The sequence below is a fragment of the Podarcis bocagei genome (assembly GCF_964188305.1).
Source record: "Podarcis bocagei genome assembly, chromosome: 11".
NCBI lineage: Eukaryota > Metazoa > Chordata > Lepidosauria > Squamata > Lacertidae > Podarcis > Podarcis bocagei.
This window is the reverse complement of record NC_138136.1, coordinates 11691856-11713369: the sequence shown is the minus strand read 5'-3', so window position 1 is coordinate 11713369 and position 21514 is coordinate 11691856. Positions and strand designations below refer to the sequence as shown.

Genomic DNA, 21514 nt, shown 5'->3' with positions numbered 1-21514 from the left:
GACCATCATCCATGGACCGTAATGAGTGCCTCTTCCATATTCATCTCCCTGATCTCTTAGATTGGCCAAAGTGGCTCTCTCTCTTGTCCCCAGTGGATGTGAAGACTCTACAACAGGCTTCCTCAACCTCGGCCCTCCAGATGTTTTTGGCCTACAACTCCCATGATCCCTAGCTAGCAGGAGCAGTGGTCAGGGATGATGGAAATTTTAGTCTCCAAACACCTGGAGGGCCGAGGTTGAGGAAGCCTGCTCTGTAAGCACAGAGGTTGCATCTTCTTCTCTTGACGGCACCCACACAACTGAGCAAAAATAGAGAGGTTTATCAAGCTCATGACAGGCCGCCATCCATGACTGGTGGGCTGTGATTGGCTCGGTGATTCACAAGTTGTATAGCATTTGCAAGGCCAACACCTGTTAGCAGCGAAGAGATCAGGGTGGAATAAGAAGCAACCCAAAAAACTCCAGAGGGAAATATATTACTAGAGAGAAGAAAGCATGAACTAATAGCAAGAGAAGCATTAGATAACAGGCCATCGAGTTTTTGTTTTCAATTTGGTACGCAGTAAAGGAGTCAAGTAAGCTATAAATGGATTTATTAAAGCAAATACTCTCTTATTTTAGTAATATAAATTATAAACCAATACTCCAAAAAAGTCTTCTTGCCAAGAAATATAGTTTTCCCTGCAGAGTTTTTACCTTTGTAAAAATAACAGGCTTGCATAGATTGGAGAGGGCACTCTTTCTAACTGCCAAAATCCTCTTTCCTAGATAAAGCTAGCCTTTACCAAATTCTTCAGCTTTGGTTATGTTCTATGTAATAAAAGCATAAATAATACAAAAGAGATGGAAGAGTACATTGGACCCAGCTATGCTTAATTCTTCCAGTCACACAGAATTTTAAATAAAGCAAAACGACATTCAAACAAAGGTGGGTATCCAACTAAGTTGTATTCAGAGTAGATCCATTGAAAACAATGGACCACAGTTAGTCGCGTCCATTCATTTCAATGGGTCTGCCTTGGGTATGATTTGGTTAGATACCATCCGAAGAAAAAGCCATTTCTCTGCTTGGCCTAGTTGTGAAGGTGGGAATTCCAATTACACAAAGGATTTAGCTAAGCTATCTTTGTATGAAATTCCCACCACTGGTTCAGCTGCAGAAATTCTGAAAGATGTCTGCCCCTTCCAGCCAGTTTCGGAAGCAGTTGAGTCCCCGTTCCCTTATCTGTTTCCTTCCTTTATCGGTGATGACTTCTCCAGTTTGTTTAACAATCACAAGTTTAGGAATGGCTGTGATGTTGTATCTCTTCTTCAGCTCACTGCAAAGAAAAAGAGGGGGCAGGAAAAGAGGAGCACACTGGTGTAAAGTGCAAGAGAAAATAGAGTGGATTAAGTGTGATTGAATATCTATTTTTACTTAAAGTTGGTTAAAAGAATTGTAATAGGGTTGTTATTTAAAAAACAACCACACAATTTATTGTAAGTCTCTTTAAAAAGTCACCTGGTTTAAAGTGCTAATTCAAATAACAGAAGTGCTTTCTATAACACACACAGACAATATTCTGAAAAATTTCAAGCACTCTTCAAACCAGAACGAGATGTTACATTAATATCACACTCCCATGAATACTTATACAGAACTCACTTCCACTACATTTGGCAGAGCTTGTTGCCAGCTGAAACCAAAATGACTGCAGAAGCCTTAACTAAAAATTTCCATGTTTTTTGGAGCATGATCGAGCTTGTATGAGTGAGCTTGTAAGAGCATAATTTTTTCCCCTTAAATTAGGGGCTTTTTGGGTGTTGGGTTTTCAAGCTCAGAATAATTTAGATTCCATCCATCCAGTTTTCCAACCCAATTACAGGAGTATGGAGTGCGTGAAATGATTTACGCATTATTGTTTTGAAAACAGCCAGACTCCTCCTCTGGGTAAACATGCGCTTCGTCATGCAAGGTCAGTCAGTAAAGTCATCTCATTGAGACTTTGGCACATTCAAAGTGATTGGGTGGTGCAAAACAATGGGCTGCATCCATCAGAGATAATGTTGCATGCTGTTTACATGCTCATTTATCTCAAGACAAAGAGTCAGACCAAAGGAGAGAGAGAGAGAGAGAGAGAGAGAGAGAGAGAGAGAGAGAGAATACTACAGCGCTTATCCCGATGCTGTGGATTTGCTTAAATCTCTGGATGGCCTCTGGATTATACAGACAAACTGGGGGATGAAACAAGTTCAGGAATTCTTTATTTAATTTATTCGTTTATAAAAGTACTTATACACCTCTGACTGCTGAATCTCTGCTGGAAGATTGTTTCACAGCCTAGGATTACACCCAATTTGTAGTTGGGACCAGTTAGGCCTCCGTAACATGTAACATGTAACATGAGGGCAGTGTTGGAAACCCAGATATGTGAACTAGGCACCAAATGGCTCCTTAACCCAAGGTTGCAGTCACCAAAATGGAATGTCTAGATGCCATTTGGGGGGAAGACAGCTCTAAAGTCTGATTTTTCAAATGAATGATTCTGTGGTTGATTCTCAGTTGAACATCTGGCTAGTTCAGATGATGACCTTGAGCTAGGTCAAGAGCTGTGAGAAGTTATAGCGTCCACACATATATTCTATTCCAGCCTCTTTTTCTTAATGGTGACTGCTCCTGCTCAGGCTGCAAAAAAAAAGCGTTTTTGGTTCCTGAAATCTGTTCCAATCGTACAGATAAAATATAGCTGATAGAATTCTACAGAATATTAGTGAATGAAAACAGTCCAGATCCAATTATCCCCAGATGTATAGAATGAGAGTCAAAACATGCTGGAAATGCAAAGAATCAGACGGAGACTTTTATCATATGTGGTGGACGTGTGATAAAGTAAAAACATTTTGGGAATTGATCTATAATGAACTAAAAAAGCTGTTTAGATATACCTTTCTCAAAAAAACAAAAACAAAACTGGAAACAATTTTGCTAGGTTTGATGGGAGAGCAAATTGTGAAGATAGATCAATGACTATTTATGTACGCCACAGCAGCAGTGAGAACTGTAATGGCCCCAAAGTGGAAGCTACAGGAAGTACCTACGATTGCAGAGTGGCAGGCGAAGATGACGGACTTTGCAGAATTGGCCAGACTGACCTGCAGGATTCGGGACCAGGACAATCAAACATTTCAAAGGGACTGGAGTAAATTTATTGTATATTTGAATCATAATTGCAAAATCTGAAGACACTAGCAGGACTGAAATAAATCCTTCAATGTGGATAAGAGAAGTGAAAGAACGAAAATGTGAGACAGGACTTGAAAGCGGAAAACCTGCTGAAGGGAAGGAGGGAATTCGCATGCTCAGCAGAGCAGAAAGCTTTATGTTTGTTATTGCATTGTTGAAAATATTGTTTAAGGAAGAAATAATAAAAATATATTTTTTAAAAAAGAAAACAGTCCAGATCGAATTATCCCCAGGTGGTGGAGATGCCAGGTGCCATTGAAGACTGTATGAGGGACAACTAACATGCCTCTGTCAGATGATATCCGTGATTGAGCTGGGATATAATGGCTCCTTAAGGGATCATAGACCCAAGTTGTTTTGGGCTTTGTATATCAACACAAGAGCCTTGTGTGGCATTTGGGCAGCCAATGCCAATGTTTTAGCAGAGGTATCACATGCTCTTGGCCATCTGATCCTGCCAGGAGTCTAGCTGCTGGTGCTACAAGACACAACAACCTGCAGAAAGTGTGTTGCAATAATCCTTTTTGAGGCTCCTAGTCCATGGAATACAGTGGCCAAGTTATCCCCATCTGGATACAGACATGGCCAATGTACTAGATGAAGCTGGTAAAAAGCACTCCCAGCCACCAAGGTCACTTGGGTTTCTAATGCACCAGGGGTATCCAGCTAAGGTAAAGGACCCCCGGCTGGTTAAGTCCAGTCAAAGGCAACTATGAGGTTGCAGCGCTCATCTCGCTTTCAGGCCGAGGGAGCTGGCGTTTGTCCACAGACAGCTTTCCAGGTCATGTGGCCAGCATGACTAAACTGCTTCAGATGGAAACCAGAGCACACGGAAACACCGTTTACCTTCCCACCACAGTGGTACCTATTTATCTACTTGCACTGGCATGCTTTCAAACTGCTAGGTTGGCAGGAGCTGAGACAGAGCAACAGGAGCTCACCTTGTTGTGCGGATTCGAACCGCCAACCTTCTTACTGGGAAGCCCAAAAGGCTTGGTGGTTTAGACCACAGCGCCACCTGCTTCCTGAGTAAACAAGCACATAATCACTGATAGGTCCACCCGCCATTGTGAGACTCAAAGCAATGAAGATGATGCCTTCCCAGCCGTTGCCATTGGCTGTGGGTTTCTTGTGATGTCACAAAGGCACTTGGCAACTGAGTGGATATAAAGGCAGGCCAAGGGGAAAGCTCTTTTCTATTTCTAGCAGGACACATCTGGCCATGGATGTGACATTCAGCACTGCCCAGGTTTTCCACTTGGAGGAGGCAAACTGGTGAATGGAAGGAGGCAATCTGCTGACGGTGGGATGCTAGGGAGTGATAATAAGGCAAGTTTGCTTGCTTGAAGGCTGCTGGTATCTGTGGTTGGAAGCTGGTGGACATCTCATGATGGACCTAAGAGAAGCTGGCAGATGTTGGTGGATGGAAGTCAGTGGCTTTTGGATTCGGAAGTCAGTGGAGGCTACAAGGCTAGAGCAGACTGATGTTTGTGGATGTCGGCTGATGGAAGTTCACCTTTGGAAGACAGTCAACAGAAGCCAGTGGATATTTGTGGATTGAAGCCAGGGCACAAACGTGAATGGATGTCATGTTTTTGGATGTCAGTGTGATGTTAACATGAGAGTGCTGGAGGTGAAACAGTTAAACAGGTTACCCAATCAGGACCCAGGGGGGTGGAGTCAGAGGGACTATAAAACCAGCTCTGGGGGAGTTCATTGGAGGAGTTCGTTGGGAGTTGGGTGGTTGGTGGGAGTGGGAGTGAATTGGGCTAGAGTTGTGGGTAGGTTGAGTTGAGTTAGTGTAGCGAAATAGGCTGAGTCAGGAACAGTTAGACCTTCAGGTTCCCTTCTATGATTCACCTGAGAGCAGTTTCTCTTAAAGTACTTCAAGGGACTGTTGTGACAGTAAAAGGAAACAGCCCCTTGTATGCTGCTACTTCAAGGAAGGATGGGTTCAGGTGCTGCAGGTAAGCAGACAAACCTGCTTAAACCAAAGTGTCAATTCAAAATGGGAGATTTCGAAAATGAGCAAGTTTACACACAGAGATTCAATATATGATGACCAAGTCCAGCAAAGAGATTTCCTGGCACAGGGTAAAAGAACTGTGGCTGCTCAAAATATATACAAGGATAGCAGGCCATCTCACTTGGGTTACTGGGCAGTGGATCTCCAAGGTCTCAGGTGAGGATCCTCTGCAGTCCTTCTACTTGCAAATATTGTTCTTTACCAGAGCACCTTCCCTCCCCTCTATTCCAACTCAGTCCCTGCTGGCGTGGCCAGGGATGATGGGAGTCACAGTCCAGCAACATCTGGAGGGCCACAGACTTGTCCCCTCCCCATGCCTGTCTCAAACCAACAGGTGCAAGTTGTTAAAAACCTTGACAAATGGGCAGAACTGATAGAAAGGCCACAGACCACCCCTTCCAAATTTGTAATGGCAGCACTTGCCAGCACTGAAACTTTGGAATTCCCTGCCTATTGATGCGAAAATTTTTATATATCACTTGGGGAGAAAGACGAACTAATGCCAGTGTACTGGAAGAAGCAAAGATCACCAGTGTTGAAGCAATGATTCTTCAACATCAACTTCGTTGGACTGGTCATGTTGTGCGGATGCCTGATTATCGTCTTCCAAAGCAACTACTCTATTCTGAACTTAAAAATGGAAAGCATAATACTGGTGGTCAACAAAAGAGGTTCAAAGACTCTCTCTAGGCAAATCTTTAAAAAATGTAGTATAAACACAGTTGGGAAACACTGGCCTGTGAGCACTCCAGTTGGAGAACAGCCTTTACCAAAGGTGTCATGGGCTCTGAAGACGCTCAAACTCAGGACGAAAGGGAGAAACGTGCTAAAAGGAAGGCACACTTGGCAAACCCTCACCGTGATCAACTCCCGCCTGGAAACCTATGTTCCCACTGTGGAAGGACGTGTGGATCCAGAATTGGCCTCCACAGTCATTTGCAGACTCAATGTTAAGACAGTGTTCATGGAAGACAATCTTACTTGGCTAAGAGGGATCGCCAAAGAAGAAGAAGTCTTTGCTGTACTCTTTTCTGCCCCGGTTAAAAACATTTTTGTTCCTACGGGCCTCCCCAGATATTTAGAAAGTTGATACAATCCATTTTTCGCTTATTGCTATTTTAACTTTTTGAACGTCTTATTGTTCTTGTTAATTTTATTGTTGTAGCATTTTGTGTGTGTGTGTGTGTGTGTATACCGCTTTGTGAGTTTTTGCTTTGTTTTACAATAAAGCAGTGTACAATTTTTATGACATAAAACCAGTAAAGGACCATAGGTAAAGGGACCCCTGACCGTTAGGTCCACTCGTGACCGACTCTGGGGTTGCGCGCTCATCTCGCTCTATAGGCCGAGGGAGCTGGCGTTTGTCTGCAGACAGCTTCCAAGTCATGTGGCCAGCATGACTAAGCTGCTTCTGGCGAACCAGAGCAGCACACGGAAACGCTGTTTACCTTCCCGCCAGAGCGGTACCTATTTATCTACTTGCACTTTGATGTGCTTTCGAACTGCTAGGTTGGCAGGAGCAGGGACCGAGCAACGGGCGCTTCCCCCATCACGGGGATTCGAACCGCCGACCTTCTGATCGGCAAGTCCTAGGCTCTGTGGTTTAACCCACAGCACCACCCGCGTCCCTTACAGGGACCATATATTAGGACCATAGGCACCTCTATAAATTATAGGGACCATATATAGGGCAATAGGCACCTCTATAAATGCTAAACAGGGCTTTGACCCTACCTGGCAGCACCGGAGGATGTCCTCCCCCATTCCTGCGCACACCTGGAATTAGGAGGCGGGGCTTAACCATTGAGTGGGCGGAGGGGAAGCAGATCTACATACGCGGGGGAGGGAGCGAGGTCTTCCTCTTCCTCAAACTCCTCTGCGCGAGCTTCTGCATTCCTACACCCCCAAGCCACTCCCTTCTCCTACTCACTGCTTAAAGGTGTCTTGGAAAGGCACCGCCAGCCATTCCCCGTGCATGTTCTGCATGTAATCCACCATCTCTTCGCGGCTGCGGTCCGACGAGACGAACACGATCTCGAAGGGCGCCGGCGAGGGCGCGTCCTCCACCAACTCGCTGTAGAAGTCGCACAGGATCGGCGTGAAATCCCGGCACAGGGAGCACCAGGCGGCCGAGAAGTACAAGCCCACGATCTTGTTCTGCAGCGCTTGCTCGGGATCCACGGCTTGGCCGTCCCGGTTCACCAGGAAATGCCCAGTGAAAATGTCCACCATTCTTTCTCACCGGCGCGACGAAGATCCGGGAGTGGTGGTTGGTTGGGGATCCTTTTTCCCCGCTTGCCGATCTCCGAAATTGAGGGGCCCCCGGGGGGAGGGAAGCCACGTGCTAGCGGGAATCTGGATTTCTGAGGCGATCCGCCGCGCGCGCCGTCTCCAAAGTTTGGATGGAGCGAATGTTTCTGCTTCAGAGGGAAATCAGCAGCGAGGAACCAAATGGAGAGGGTGGTGGCATATACCCTACTTTCCTGAGCTCCCGAATGGGCTTTTTTTTCCTACATAAAGCCGAAGATCCTAAGGAGGAGGAAGCGGGATGAAGGCGCAACGCGTGCTGGATCCGTCCGCGACCCCAAACGTCCGGGAGAGAAACGAATTTGCGCGTGGCTTTGGAGAGGCAGCGGCAGGCGAGAGGACTGCAGGGGGTCTGGGTTATCCAAGCCGTGGAGCGTCTTAAGGTCGATGCCTTTGTTTGCCGCGGATATAAATGGATGAGCTCGCTAAAAATAGCCCTCCCGAGCCCGGCGAGGTTGGAAAGCTCCTGCTCTGAGCATCCCGAGATCCGATTGCGCAAGGGGGCGGGTTTCTTCGCGCAGGAGGCGAAGCAACAGGTCTGCTCAGCTGGTCCTCGCGCAGGTCGGAGAAGCGTCAAGCCGGCAGGCGAGAGAAAGGCACGATCGCTCGCAGAGTCCTGCAAAAAGAAAAAGAAAAAGGAGGGGATTTGGGGAAGGAGTTCTAAAATCCTGCTCTGCGGCTTACACCGACAAGCGACAGTTGCGCAATAACGCAGAGAGTCGTGGACAAGTTGTCGAGTTCATGAGAATTCTTCCTCGGGCTAGACGTTAAGCCAAAGGCTGTATTTACCTGCAAAGCACATTGAAAGTGCCTTCTTTTCTTCAAAGAAGTCTGGGCACCAGTGGCGTAGCGTGGGGGGTGCAGGCCGCACCGGGCGCAACATCTAGGGGTTAGGGTTAGGGGGCGCAAATCCACGCGTTAGGGGGTGCAAATTACTTGCCTTGCCTCGGGTGCTGACAACCCACACTACACCACTGCTGGGCACTGTAGTTTGTGAAGGGTTAGTGGGGGGTGAGCTGCAATACCCAGAATTATTTTAATTTCCATTTTTGAAAGCAGTTCAAATGATTGAAACTTACTTACAGATGTTTTTGTTCTGGTTCTCTTTAGCACAGTGCAACTTACATGATAGACAGCCAAAGGACCTACCTTAATCAAAAACTTCCAACAACCCGTTTCTTTATTTCCAACCAACATTCGCTATAGTCTCCTCACTATTCAAAGCCACGAGTACGTCCAATGGGAATCCCAGATTGGCTGTGGTTCTGCCCTGTCATTTCCCCGTCCAGGTGAGCTACGGTGACACACAGGGCTGTCCCATCCATGAGGCAGACTGAGGCAGCTGTCTCAGGCGGCAAAATCTAAGGGGTGCCTCCACTCAAAGGCCTCACACAACTTTTCTGAGACCCCGGTAAGTGAGACAGCACCTTCCCATTTGGCCTCAGGCAATAACACCGGATCCAAAACTCTGCTCCAGCACACTGGCTGCTACTGAAACATGAACATGTTAGAAATCAATATTTTTCAGTGTGCCCGGTCAGTTGTAGACAAACTAAATTTTGGAACCAGCGTTTGAAACTGGTTTCAAATCCAGATAAAAACAGAGTCCCGGTTAACATTAACAATGACAGTAAACTCTAGCCCTCCAGAAGTTTGGGACTACAGTTCCCATCATCCCTAGCAAACAGGTCCAATGGTAAGGGATGATGGGAATTGTAGTTCCAAACATCTGGAAGGCCAGAGTTTGTCTATGCCTGCTTTACCTCTTTGAGGCCAGTAAGGGAAATCTAAGCTCAAGAAAGGAGCTTGGGAAACCCTGGGGCCTCATGACAAATCCTGGAAGGTTAATGCAGAAGCAAATGCACAGTGTTAGATGTTTAACTCAGAATTCAGTTCTACTGTGTTCAATGAGGTTTACTCCTTCGTAAGTGTGCTAGAATTACAGCTTCAGTTCCTAGCTGTTGGGGATTGTAGAGTCTGCACTTAATCTTAACAGTGGTTGTATTTATATGGTTGTTAATTGGTTGTTAAGCCACCTCAGGAGCCTATTAGGCTGAGAATGTTATCTTTACTTAATTACCTACCACCTGATATGCTGAAGATGTTTAATAAAGAATAACTTGTTTGGGTGCAGTAACAGATAAAGAAGGTATTGTTTGGGAAATAACCTTGCAAATTTGCATCCTGAAGCACTGATGTATTTCAGATGTGGAGCTCTAATGCGAAGCTCAAGGCTACAAGAGCTTCTCCCATCGATTGACTGGGAGAAGCAGATCTCCACTCATTCCTTTTGTGCAGTTGGAGCTATATAATAATAATAATAATAATAATAATAATAATAATAATAATAATAATAATTTATTATTTGTACCCCGCCCATCTGGCTGGGTTTCCCCAGCCACTCTGGGCGGCTTCCACAGAAACCAAAAAACACTAAAATATCATACATTAAAAGCTTCCCTGAATAGGGCCGCCTTAAGATGTCTTCTGAATGTCAGGTAGTTGTCCATCACCTTGACATCCGATGGGAGGGCATTCCACAGGGCGGGCACCACCACCGAAAAGGCCCTCTGCCTGGTTCCCTGTAGCTTCGCTTCTCGCAATGAGGGAACCGCCAGAAGGCCCTCGGCGCTGGACCTCAGTGTCCGGGCAGAACGATGGGGGTGGAGACGCTCCTTCAGGTATACTGGGCCGAAGCCGTTTAGGGCTTTAAAGGTCAACACCAGCACTTTGAATTGTGCTCGGAAATGTACTGGGAGCCAATGTAGGTCTTTCAAGACCGGTGTTATGTGGTCTCGGCGGCCGCCCCCAGTCACCAGTCTAGCTGCCGCATTCTGGATTAGCTGTAGTTTCCGAGTCACCTTCAAAGGTAGCCCCACGTAGAGCGCATTGCAGTAGTCCAAGCGGGAGATAACTAGAGCATGCACCACTCTGGCCAGACAGTCTGCGGGCAGGTAGGGTCTCAGCCTGCGTACCAGGTGGAGTTGGTAGACAGCTGCCCTGGATACAGAATTGACCTGCGCCTCCATGGACAGCTGTGAGTCCAAAATGACTCCCAGGCTACGCACCTGGTCCTTCAGGGGCACAGTTACCCTATTCAGGACCAGGGAGTCCTCCACACCAGCCCGCCCCCTGTCCCCCAAAAACAGTACTTCTGTCTTGTCAGGATTCAACTTCAATCCATTAGCCGCCATCCATCCTCCAACCGCCTCCAGGCACTCACACAGGACCTTCACCGCCTTCACTGGTTCTGATTTGAAAGAGAGGTAGAGCTGGCTATCATCTGCATATTGATGGACACCCAGTCCAAACCCCCTGATGATCTCTCCCAGCGGCTTCATATAGATGTTAAAAAGCATGGGGGAGAGGACGGAACCCTGAGGAACCCCACAAGTGAGGGCTCAAGGGTCTGAACACTCATCCCCCACCACCACTTTCTGAACACGGCCCAGGAGGAAGGAGCGAAACCACTGTATAACAGTGCCCCCAGCTCCCAACCCCTCTAGACGGTCCAGAAGGATGTTATGGTCGATGGTATCAAAGGCCGCTGAGAGATCCAGCAGAACTAGGAAACAACTCTCACCTTTGTCCCTAGCTCGCCGGAGATCATCAACCAGTGCGACCAAGGCAGTTTCAGTCCCATGATGAGGCCTGAACCCTGATTGGAAGGGATCCAAATGGTCCGCATCCTCCAGGCGTGCCTGGAGTTGTTCAGCAACCACTCGCTCAATCACCTTGCCCAAGAATGGAAGATTTGAGACTGGGCGATAGTTGGCCATACTGGCCGGGTCTAAAGATGGTTTTTTAAGAAGCGGTTTAATGACCGCCTCTTTCAGCGGATCTGGGAATGTTCCCTCACAGAGGGAAGCATTCACCACCCCGCAGAGCCCATCGCCCAGCCCTTCCCGGCTAGCTTTTATAAGCCAGGATGGGCAAGGATCAAGGAGACAGGTGGTTGGTTTCACTCGTCCAAGCAGCCTGTCCACATCCTCGGGGGTAACGGATTGAAATTGATTCCATGCAACTTGACCAGACAGGGCTCTAGCACTCTCCCGCCCCAGCCCTGCTCCCACGGTGGTGTCTAGCTCCTTCCGAATATGAGTGATTTTATCTGCAAAAAACTTTGCAAAATCGTTGCAGGAGATCTTGGGGTCTTTACAAGGCCCCGGTGGTAAAGGTGGTTCCGTTAAATTGCGGACCACCTGAAAGAGTCTCCTGCTACTATTTTCTGCAGATGCAATAGAGGCGGTGAAGAAAGTCTTCTTCGCCGTCGCTATCGCCACTTGGTAGGCTCGACGTTGAGCTCTAACCTGTGTCCGGTCAGATTCGGAGTGAGTTTTCTGCCACCGACGCTCTAGCCGTCTCAGCGATTGTTTCATCGCCCTCAGCTCCGAAGAAAACCACGGGGCTGTCCGGGCTCCATGCAATCGGAGTGGGCGCTTCGGAGCCAGACAGTCGATAGCCCTGGTTAACTCCGCATTCCAGCGGGCCACCAGGGAATCAGCTGAAAGGCCATCAACATGGGATAAAGCATCCCCTACCACTCTCTGGAAACCATTTGGATCCATTAAGTGGCGGGGGCGGACCATCCGAATTGGTCCCACCTCCCTGCAGAGGGGAAGGGTCGCGGAGAAGTCCAGTTGCACCAGGAAGTGATCTGACCATGGCACTTCTTTGGTTTCATTTTTACTTAGTGTCAGATCACCCACGTCGCTAGAGGTGAATACCAGGTCTAAGGCATGTCCATGACTATGAGTTGGGCCCAACTTATTCAGGGACAGCCCCATGGAGGCCATGCTTTCCACGAAGTCCCGAGCGGCCCCTTGTAAGGTCGTGTCGGCGTGGATGTTAAAATCCCCTAGGACAACCAAACTAGGTGTCTCCAGGAGAACATCCGCCACGACCTGAAGCAGCTCGGACAGGGAATCCTTGGTGCAGCGGGGAGGTCGGTACACCAAAAGGAATCCTGTACTGCCCCTATTGCCCAACTTCCAGAACATGCACTCAGAAAACTGGGTCTTCCCAGTAGGACGCCTGATGCAAACTAATGACTTCCTAAAAATCACTGCAACCCCCCCTCCCCGCCCACATGACCTGGGTTGCTGTGCGTAAGAGAAACCTGGTGGGCAAGCGGCAGCAAGGACGGGCCCATCTGCCTCATTCAACCAGGTCTCTGTCACACAAGCCAGGTCAAATCCTCCATCCACAATCAAGTCGTGGATGGCAGTGGTTTTATTCATCATTGACCTGGCATTACACAGCAACACCTTCAGGTTATGTGGGTTTCCCCTGTTGATTCCAGTATCCATCTGGTCAAGGCCAGACCCGGAGGCAGGGATAGTCTTCAAACAACGACTAAACCTGCCTCCTTGGTAATGACATGGTCTGGTCTTAGCGTAACTCCGCCTCCTGCCCATGATCACCGAGATCGGATGTCCCAGTGCTTCCCCCCCTGTGGGACTTGTCCCAGCCATCGTGTTGGCTGGGGCCTCACTCCCAGGCAGCCCTGATCCCGCCCCTTAAAAACAAAACACAAACTATACAGAACCAATAAAACAACAGAAAACAAAAACAGAACAATTATACTAAAATATCTTGGAATGAAAGGACAGCTTGCCCCCTCAAGAGCTCTGGGCATATATTGGTGTTCACATAGCCTTCTGGGTGGAGTGTAAACCTAAATGACGTTTTACATAAAGCCATCGTTACCACAGCACTTCAACTTCGAGGCAGCTCTAGTCTTTGACCATCTTTCCTGTCGACACACAATGCTTTTTGGTCTTAATCAGCTTTGCTGTCAAACTTTCAAAGCAGTATCCTATATGCCAAAAAGTAGTCCTCATTACATGCATAGTTAAAACAGCATCATCTGAATGCAAGACAGAACAAGCTCAGAGGAACCTCAAGGTTTGCAGAAGTACAGAAGCATATTGGGGGACGGGAACTCAGCTCAGTGAGGACTGAGCATGCTCAGTAGACACGGAATGCTGGATGGCTAGCGGTGCTGAATGGAATGGCGTCCTCTGAACAGGAGCAAGACTCCAACTTTTTGTTTCAGATCTTCGTTCTAAATCATTCAAACCCAGTTCAAGCTTTTCCATTAAGGACACAATATGGGTTTACCACTTGATGATTTTACCACAGTCTCTACTTCCTGGGATGGTAATGTGTAACAGCTACATCCAAGTTATACTTGACAAATGTTATGGCAGTTCACTGTGATATAAGCAAATACAGTGGTACCTTGGGTTGCAAACGCCTTGGGTTACAAACACTTTGGGTTACAAACTCCGCTAACCCGGAAGTAGTACCTCAGGTTAAGAATTTTGCTTCAGGATGAGAACAGAAATCGCGTGCCAGCTGCACAGCGGCAGCGGGAGGCCCCATTAGCTAAAGTGGTACTTCAGGTTTAGAATGGTTTCAGGTTAAGAATGGACCTCCAGAACGAATTAAGTTCATAACCTGAGGTATCACTGTACCAACTTTAGTGGCGCAGATTTTTGAGCAGGGGTGATGGAAGCTATAGTTCACAAATGGGCATTGCAGTAACAGAGAGAAGGTCATATAAATGTACATTTGTAGTCAGCGTTTTGCAAACTTCCCAATAGCGCACTAGCTGCAGTGAAAACCTCCCTTGCTTTTGCCAGTGTTGGGCCTCTGCGTCTCGACCAGAAACCATGCACAATTCATAGAGAACTGCATGATATATGCAGAGAACTACATGTATAAACAGTTATTAAAGAGTTCATTGAGAAAATGTCAAAGAGGTTGCTACATTTTGGAGATACATCTCTTTTGGTCACAGCAACATAGCCTATGTGTATTTACTTCTTCAGATGCATTTATTTACTTGTCTGTAAGGTGCTCTGAGGTTTGTCGCCATGCCTCTATTTATACAGAGTCCCTGATCTTCTGTCAAGGGAGCAAATTAGCTTTAACTTGACACCAAGATGGCACTGTGTATTAGACAACTAACAAACATGTCTTGGCCACTACCAACCAGCAGCCTTTTCAGGCAATGAAAACACTCACCATCTATTTATAGTGTGATTAGAGAATACCTGTGTGTCTTTCTTTGTATTTTCAACAGCGGTTGCGTGTTTATTTTGCAATCCTCGGAAAGACATTGATTTGCCCACGAAGGATAAAGGAAGAATCATAGATCATAGAATCATAGAGTTGGAAGAGACCACAAGGGCCATCGAGTCCAACACCCCGCCAAGCAGGAAACACCATCAGAGGACTCCTGCCAGTTACAAATCCACTGAGTGGTAGCATAGTCAAGACCGCATTTTACCAGCTTCTTTACAAGAATATCATGGGGCACCTTGTCAAATGCCTTGCTGAAATCAAGGTAGGCTACATCCACTGCGTTCCCTTCATCTACCAGGCTTGTAATTCTGTCAAAAAACGAGATCAGGTTAGTCTGACATGACTTATTTTTCAGAAATCCATGCTGACTATTGGTGATCACAGCATTCCTTTCTAGGTGCTCACAGACTGTTTGCTTAATGATCTGCTCCAGAATCTTCCCTGGTATTGATGTCAGACTGACTGGGCGGTAATTATTTGGGTCCTCTCTTTTCCCCTTTTTGAAAATAGGGACAACATTTGCCCTTCTCCAGTCTGCCGGGACTTCGCCTGTTCTCCAGGAATTCTCAAAGATGACTGCCAGTGGTTCTGAGATCACATCTGCCAGATCTTTTAATACTCTTGGATGCAGTTCATCTGGCCCTGGAGACTTGAATACATCTAAACTAGCCAAGTATTCTTGTACTATCTCCTTAGTTATTCTGGGCTGTGTTTCCTTTGCTGAATCATTTGCTCCAAATTCTTCAGGTCGGGCATTGTTTTCTTTATCGGAGAAGACTGAGGCAAAGAAGGCATTGAGGAGTTCAGCCCTTTCTGTGTCCCCTGTTTGCATTTCACCATCTTCTCCTCTGAGTGACCCCACTGTTTCTTTGTTCTTCCTTTTGCTACGAACATACCCATAAAAGCCTTTTTTGTTGCTTTTAACCTCTCTAGCAAGCCTAAGTTCATTCTGTGCTTTAGCTTTTCTGACTTTGTGTCTACACGTGACACAGTTTTCAATAGGCATATTGTACCAAGTCAACCACTGGTCTGCCTAGCTCAGTATTGTCCACACCAGGAATGGAGAATCTATGCAGTTCATTCCCTACTCACACAACTATTTGTAGTTAACTTTCCATACCTCTTGGGATGCGGGTGGCGCTGTGGTCTAAACCACAGAGCCTAGGGCTTGCCGATCAGAAGGTTGGTGGTTCAAATCCCGACGGGGTGAGCTCCCGTTGCTTGGTCTCTGCTCCTGCCCACCTAGCAGTTCGAAAGTATGTCAAAGTGCAAGTAGATAAATAGGTACCGCTCCGGCGGGAAGGTAAATGGCCTTTCCGTGCGCTGCTCTGGTTCGCCAGAAGTGGCTTAGTCATGCTGGCCACACAACCCGGAAGCTGTACGCCGGCTCCCTCATCCAGTAAAGCAAGATGAGCACCACAACCCCAGAGTCGTCCGCGACTGGACCTAACGCTCAGGGATCCCTTTACCTTTACCTTTCCATACCTAACATGCAAAGCAGCCACTTCCCTATGTTTGCTGCGAAAAAAGCTAACAAAAGTTAGTATCAAGGCTTCTGGAAAGCTGTTCCTTTCCCGGCTGCAGCAAGAGCAGAGATAACAAGGTTAAGACCTTTTTAATAAGTTTTATTCAATCTTAATAGCGAGAGACAAAAGAACAACAATGGCATTGCTCAAAACTGGGCTCCACCTCCCACATTCCTAACAGCAACATCTCCCAAGTGTCTGCTTGGGGCCAAAAGTCTCTGATCCCGTTATTCTTGTACCCTTAATGAACGCCGAGTTCTGGGGGAAGGGGGGGGGTCTGAAATACTCTCCAGTGACATGTCAGCTGGCTGCCCTGTCACAATCCCACCCACCTCCCTTCTAAAACTGCCCAACTATTTTGTTCATCTATCTCTCGAGTCATAACCTTCCTCCACCCCCTCAACTCCCTGCTGTAAATCAATGCTACATTACTCTTCTCCTGCAACATCAGGAGAAGGGGGGTGTGATCTCCACCACTCCTCCTCCATCTCGTCCTCTTGAGTCCAATCCCTGACAGACAGCTACTCAAACCAGATTCCCTACCCTGTCTGTTCCCACTGGTCCCTTGATCTCGAGTCTCTGCAGGTAATCAAAGTGTGTAACCCCAGAACATGATGTTGGGAGGGTGTATCATATATCTGCCTTTGCTGTAAATTTAACAGGTTCAAATCCTGCCATTTAATTCCATTTATACAGTCTCCTCTTACATCATCGGGGTATCCTGCCAAACAAGCCCTGGAATGTGGCCTGGCTGCACCTCAGTATATCTGCTTATCTTTCATTAAGTCTTCTAATGATGGCAGCCCTGTACAGGGATGTTTTTAATGTTTGAGGTTTTTCGTGTTTTAATATTTTGTTGGAAGCTGCTCAGAGTTCGGCTCACGCAGCCCAGTCAGCTGGGCAGCATATAAATAATAATAAAATTATTATTACTTCCCTGTATGATCTTAGGAATCACTTCAAACGACTAATAAAATACATTTCTCATAGCACAGTTCTTTTTTTGTTTCTTTTCTTTCTAAGCTTTCAGCAGTAGACCCACTTCAAGAGTTAATCCAGCAAACATTAGCTGGTTATAGCATCTGCTGCTGATAAGAAATGGCCTGTTTTGTATATATGGAATATATACTCTTGTTTTGCCTTTCCATTCTTCTCAGTGACATAATCCAAAATGTTGGGGCTGCAACGTATTAACTAAGAGAAAAACTAGCTAGGGTACAATAGAATAACCTAGTTCCTATGGAACTGAATTTTTATATTTATTAAATCAGCTTCCCTTCAACATTTTCAAAATCACACATTCCTAGCAACAGATAGGTAGCCGTGTTGGTCTGCCATAGTCAAAATAAAAAAATTCCTTCCGGTAGCACCTTAAAGACCAACTAAGTTAGTTCTTGGTATGAGCTTTCGTGTGCATGCACACTTCTTCAGATACACCCTTCAGATTTTTATCCCTAGCAACGTTAATGGGGCACGACATGAAAGACATTTCCAGGCTGAAGTCTGCTTTTCTGTAGATACAGATTCTGTGACTCTAGGTTGGAACTGGGACAGAGCAACGGGAGCTCACAATTTGAACCACTGGCCTTCTGATCGGCAAGCCCAAGAGGCTCAGTGATGGAGCCCACAGTGCCACCCACGTCCCTAATATGTAACTCAATGAAATGCAGCACATTTGATGTTCACAGGCCAAGGAATTCATATACCATTTCTGGAAACCTGCTTTCCCCCACTGCTATTGAGGGGGGAAAGTTAGAAGACCAATGGAGGACATGCAGGCTGTGTTTACTTTCTACTACCGAGTGAGCATCCTCTATGAAAAGTAGCTGTACAAGTCTTGCTGTACAACTCTGGTAGTAATTGGATTCCTTCCGTATGAATATGTCGTGCATTAATGGCTCGTTTGCGCTATCATGCTTTTGTGAACCATTGTACGTTTTGTATTATGCAACACTGAGGCCTTTCCAAATTGAAAATGGCTTTAATTGCTGCTGCAAATGGCAGTAATTGTAAATTCAGTGCCAACGGCCACATATTTCCTTTGGGGAGTCCTTTAGAAGAAATGTGTCCATTGTTGACCAGGTAAGAGCAGCAATTTCAGAACATGCAATTAACATGAGGCACAATTCATCAGCCTCTTCAAAAGGGGGGAGTTACATATTTCCTTTGATGGAAGAAAATAACATTTTTGTTTTTCAAAAGGCTCACACTATGTAAAGTGTGATTTTGTTAACATCCTTTGATCCCCACATATGGGGATTTCCCTCCAGCGACATGGTACAGAAACGTCTTAGCATCCCAAGCTAGACAAAAAAAGGAAATAAATTGCAAAGAGATTCAAATGGCTGACAAAATCCATTAAATGACCAACAGCACAATCCCAGGCCTTTCTACTCAAAAGTAAGTTAGTAGAACTAATAGCATGTCTTCTAATAGCATTTACTCCCAGGTAAGTGTTACATGACTACACCCGAAGATATTCTTCCCAGAACCCAGAGTTCTGACTCCAAATTGTAAACTGAACTGTGATCTTTGGATGAAGGTTGGGATAGATATTTAATAAATAAAAACAAAACAAAACTCTGCTTTGAGAAACTTAACTTCTATGAAGTATTCTATCAGATATGCTAAATAATAACAATGTACAATTGGATCTAATATACATGCTATATGTGTAACGAAATGTTTTGGGGCAATTTGCTAGGGGAAGCTTCATAAATGCTGTATGTATAGGAAAGCATTGTCAGAAAGAAATTAAGTATTCCTGTTGTAGTGACAACAAAAGCTCAAGGCACAATTTACTCTGGAGAATAACTTAAGCTTTAAACAGGAACAGTCATACTGTACAGCAGTGCAAAACTCGCTTTTGTAAACTATTGAGAATTTTTAGAACTGATGTGATCTTTTTTATATAGCAATTACTATTTTGACTTAAGAATTGGGATACTTTTGAAATTTTTATTTAGGGCATTTTGCATTTAGTATTTAAGTACCGCAAACAACACTGAGTAATATTTTTGGGAGTCAGAATATAACAGTAGCAAGTTGTGTAATAGGGCTGCCATACATCTGGAATTTCCCAGACATAGCTGAAATATGGCTGTCGGAAATAAGGTGTCTGGGCAAAAATCGATGAAATGTCCAGGGAAATCTGGCTGTATGGCAACCCATGTTGGAATTCTAGATTTTGGCGAATTTCCTAAAAAATATCTCAAAAACACATAAAAAACCCCACTCTCAACAACTTTGCGTCCCACCCCAAAAAAGGTCTTTTTGTGTCTGGATTTTGAAATATGGCAACCCTATACCCTATGTATAAAAGGAAAATGTTTCTCGCCCTGTTGCACAGGGTCTCCTATAATTACTATTTACAAAACCTTGAAGAAAGATAGAGTTGCATCTAATGAAAATGTGACTTAAAGGCTGATAATTTTCCTAATGGCCATTTTCATTGTTTTGAGCCAGATTTCTTTCAAAGGCCAGAACCAATACAAAAGCAGGGGAGGGGAGGGCAAAGGGAAATTCTCCTTTTAGGGGGCAAGTTGAAAGCAATTCCTCTTTTGCCATTTCTTTAAATGTCAGTGATTCACTGAGCTCCACAACAACATAAAGGTAAAGGGTAAAGGGACCCCTGACCGTTAAGTCCAGTTGCAGAAGACTCTGGGTTGCAGCGTTCATCTTGCTTTACTGGCTGAGGGAGCCAGCGTTTGTCCGAAGACAGCTTCCGGGTCATGTGGCCAGCATGACTAAGCAGCTTCTGGCGAACCAGAGCAGCACACGGAAATGCCGTTTACCTTCCCGCCAGAGCGGTACCTATTTATCTACTTGCACTTGACGTGCTTTTGAACTGCCTGGTTGGCAGGAGCAGGGACCGAGCAACGGGAGCTCACCCTGTCGCGGGGATTCAAACCACCAACCTTCTGATCGGCAAGCCTTAGGCTCTGTGGTTTAGACCACAGCGCCACCTGCGTCCCCCACAAAAACATACCTGATGCTTATTCAAGGCACCCCATATCCTGTTGATTATCTGATCCCAGGCACTTCTGATATGTCACTCTATCATCTTGGGCAGCTGTTTTGACCTTGTCAGTTTGAATTGTACATACATGTACACACACACACTGGCTGCAACCTTTTAAATGTACCCACTATCGTGCTTGAAACCTTCCAGCCTTTAAAAGAGAAACACCCCATTGGGCAGTTTAGAATTTTAGTGTTGTGCCGGTCATGTGACGCCTCCAAGCTCTTTTAATAGTTTTAAAGGGGAAACTGGTTCACACTTCTGATGTGGTTTCCATACCGCACCCAGGGAGAGACATTAGGTTATGAAAGCCCGTGATTTTTCAAATGTGGAGCTGACCTTGTAAATGGCCAATCATCACAGGACCTGAGCACCAACAGGAGGAGGAGAAGAAGAGTTTGGATTTGATATCCCGCTTTATCACTACCCGAAGGAGTCTCAAAGCGGCCAACATTCTCCTTTCCCTTCCTCCTCCACAACAAACACTCTGTGAGATGAGTGGGGCTGAGAGACTTCAAAGAAGTGTGACTAGCCCAAGGTCACCCAGCAGCTGCATGTGGAGGAGCAGAGACGCGAACCCGGTTCACCAGATTACGAGTCCTCCGCTCTTAACCACTACACCACACTGGCTACACCACACTGGAGTGCGCAGGAAGCAGGTGGGGGCCACATTGAGAGTGGACCCTTTCGCCTTTCAAGTTCAAAATACGTAGCCTCGGTAAGACGCACAGAAACAAGCCCAGATAACTCTTCCTTCCTTTATAAACCTTGGCAGCAGCAATGGAGAACCTATGGCAGCATTATTATTTTGCATTTATTTCCCACCTTTTCATCCAGGGGGCATGCATAGAAGTAGGCAGGGATAGAGACAGAAGTGGGCGGAGCAACCAGGCGGTTTCTTACCTTTGCAGAGATATTCTGGCTACACAATCTGAAGTTTTTGCATGCCCTACCCAACCCATCCTCATCCGTGCAAGCGAAAGGCATCATCATAGTTTAAGGACATGTGTCGGCCAGGCAAAAGCCCTCAGGAAGAGAGCAGAGCAGGGTTGGCGAGGCCGTGGCCTATGGAGAAGTGTTGCTTGGGTGGAGTCCCAAAGGCATGGGAAGCAGCGTTTGGGTCCTAGGCTTGCAGTTATCCACTGCTGCTTTGCAGCTCAGGAAAGGGGCTCAACATCTTCTGGAGAAGACCTGCATACTGTAAAGTTACACTTGAGACATGGGGAAAGGACTTTTGACAGCCGCACCCAGGGCGGATGGACACTCATGGTTTGTAACGTTAAGGGTCAAGGAATGGTTTTCGTAACACAGATGGGAGA

General features: G+C 46.2%; 1 protein-coding gene across 1 annotated transcript; it reads right to left on the bottom strand.

Annotated features, from left to right (window-relative positions):
• Window positions 1-576: 576 nt before the first annotated feature.
• On the bottom strand, window positions 577-20673 carry NXNL2 (nucleoredoxin like 2). The gene is made up of 3 exons (XM_081213951.1): window positions 20163-20673; window positions 7180-8172; window positions 577-1319 (listed from the first exon to the last, which is right to left on the bottom strand). Exons 2-3 carry the CDS (start codon window positions 7479-7481, stop codon window positions 1151-1153), a joined length of 471 nt encoding a protein of 156 aa, XP_081070077.1. The 5' UTR covers window positions 7482-8172; window positions 20163-20673; the 3' UTR covers window positions 577-1150.
• Window positions 20674-21514: the final 841 nt, after the last annotated feature.

Coding starts and splice junctions, on each gene's coding strand:
- NXNL2 (XM_081213951.1), bottom strand. CDS start 7,481: ATGGTGGACATTTTCACTGGGCATTTCCTGGTGAACCGGGACGGCCAA. Junction 1,320..7,179: donor TTCCAAGACACCTTTAAGCA/GTGAGTAGGAGA, acceptor TTTTCTTTGCAG/TGAGCTGAAGAAGAGATACA.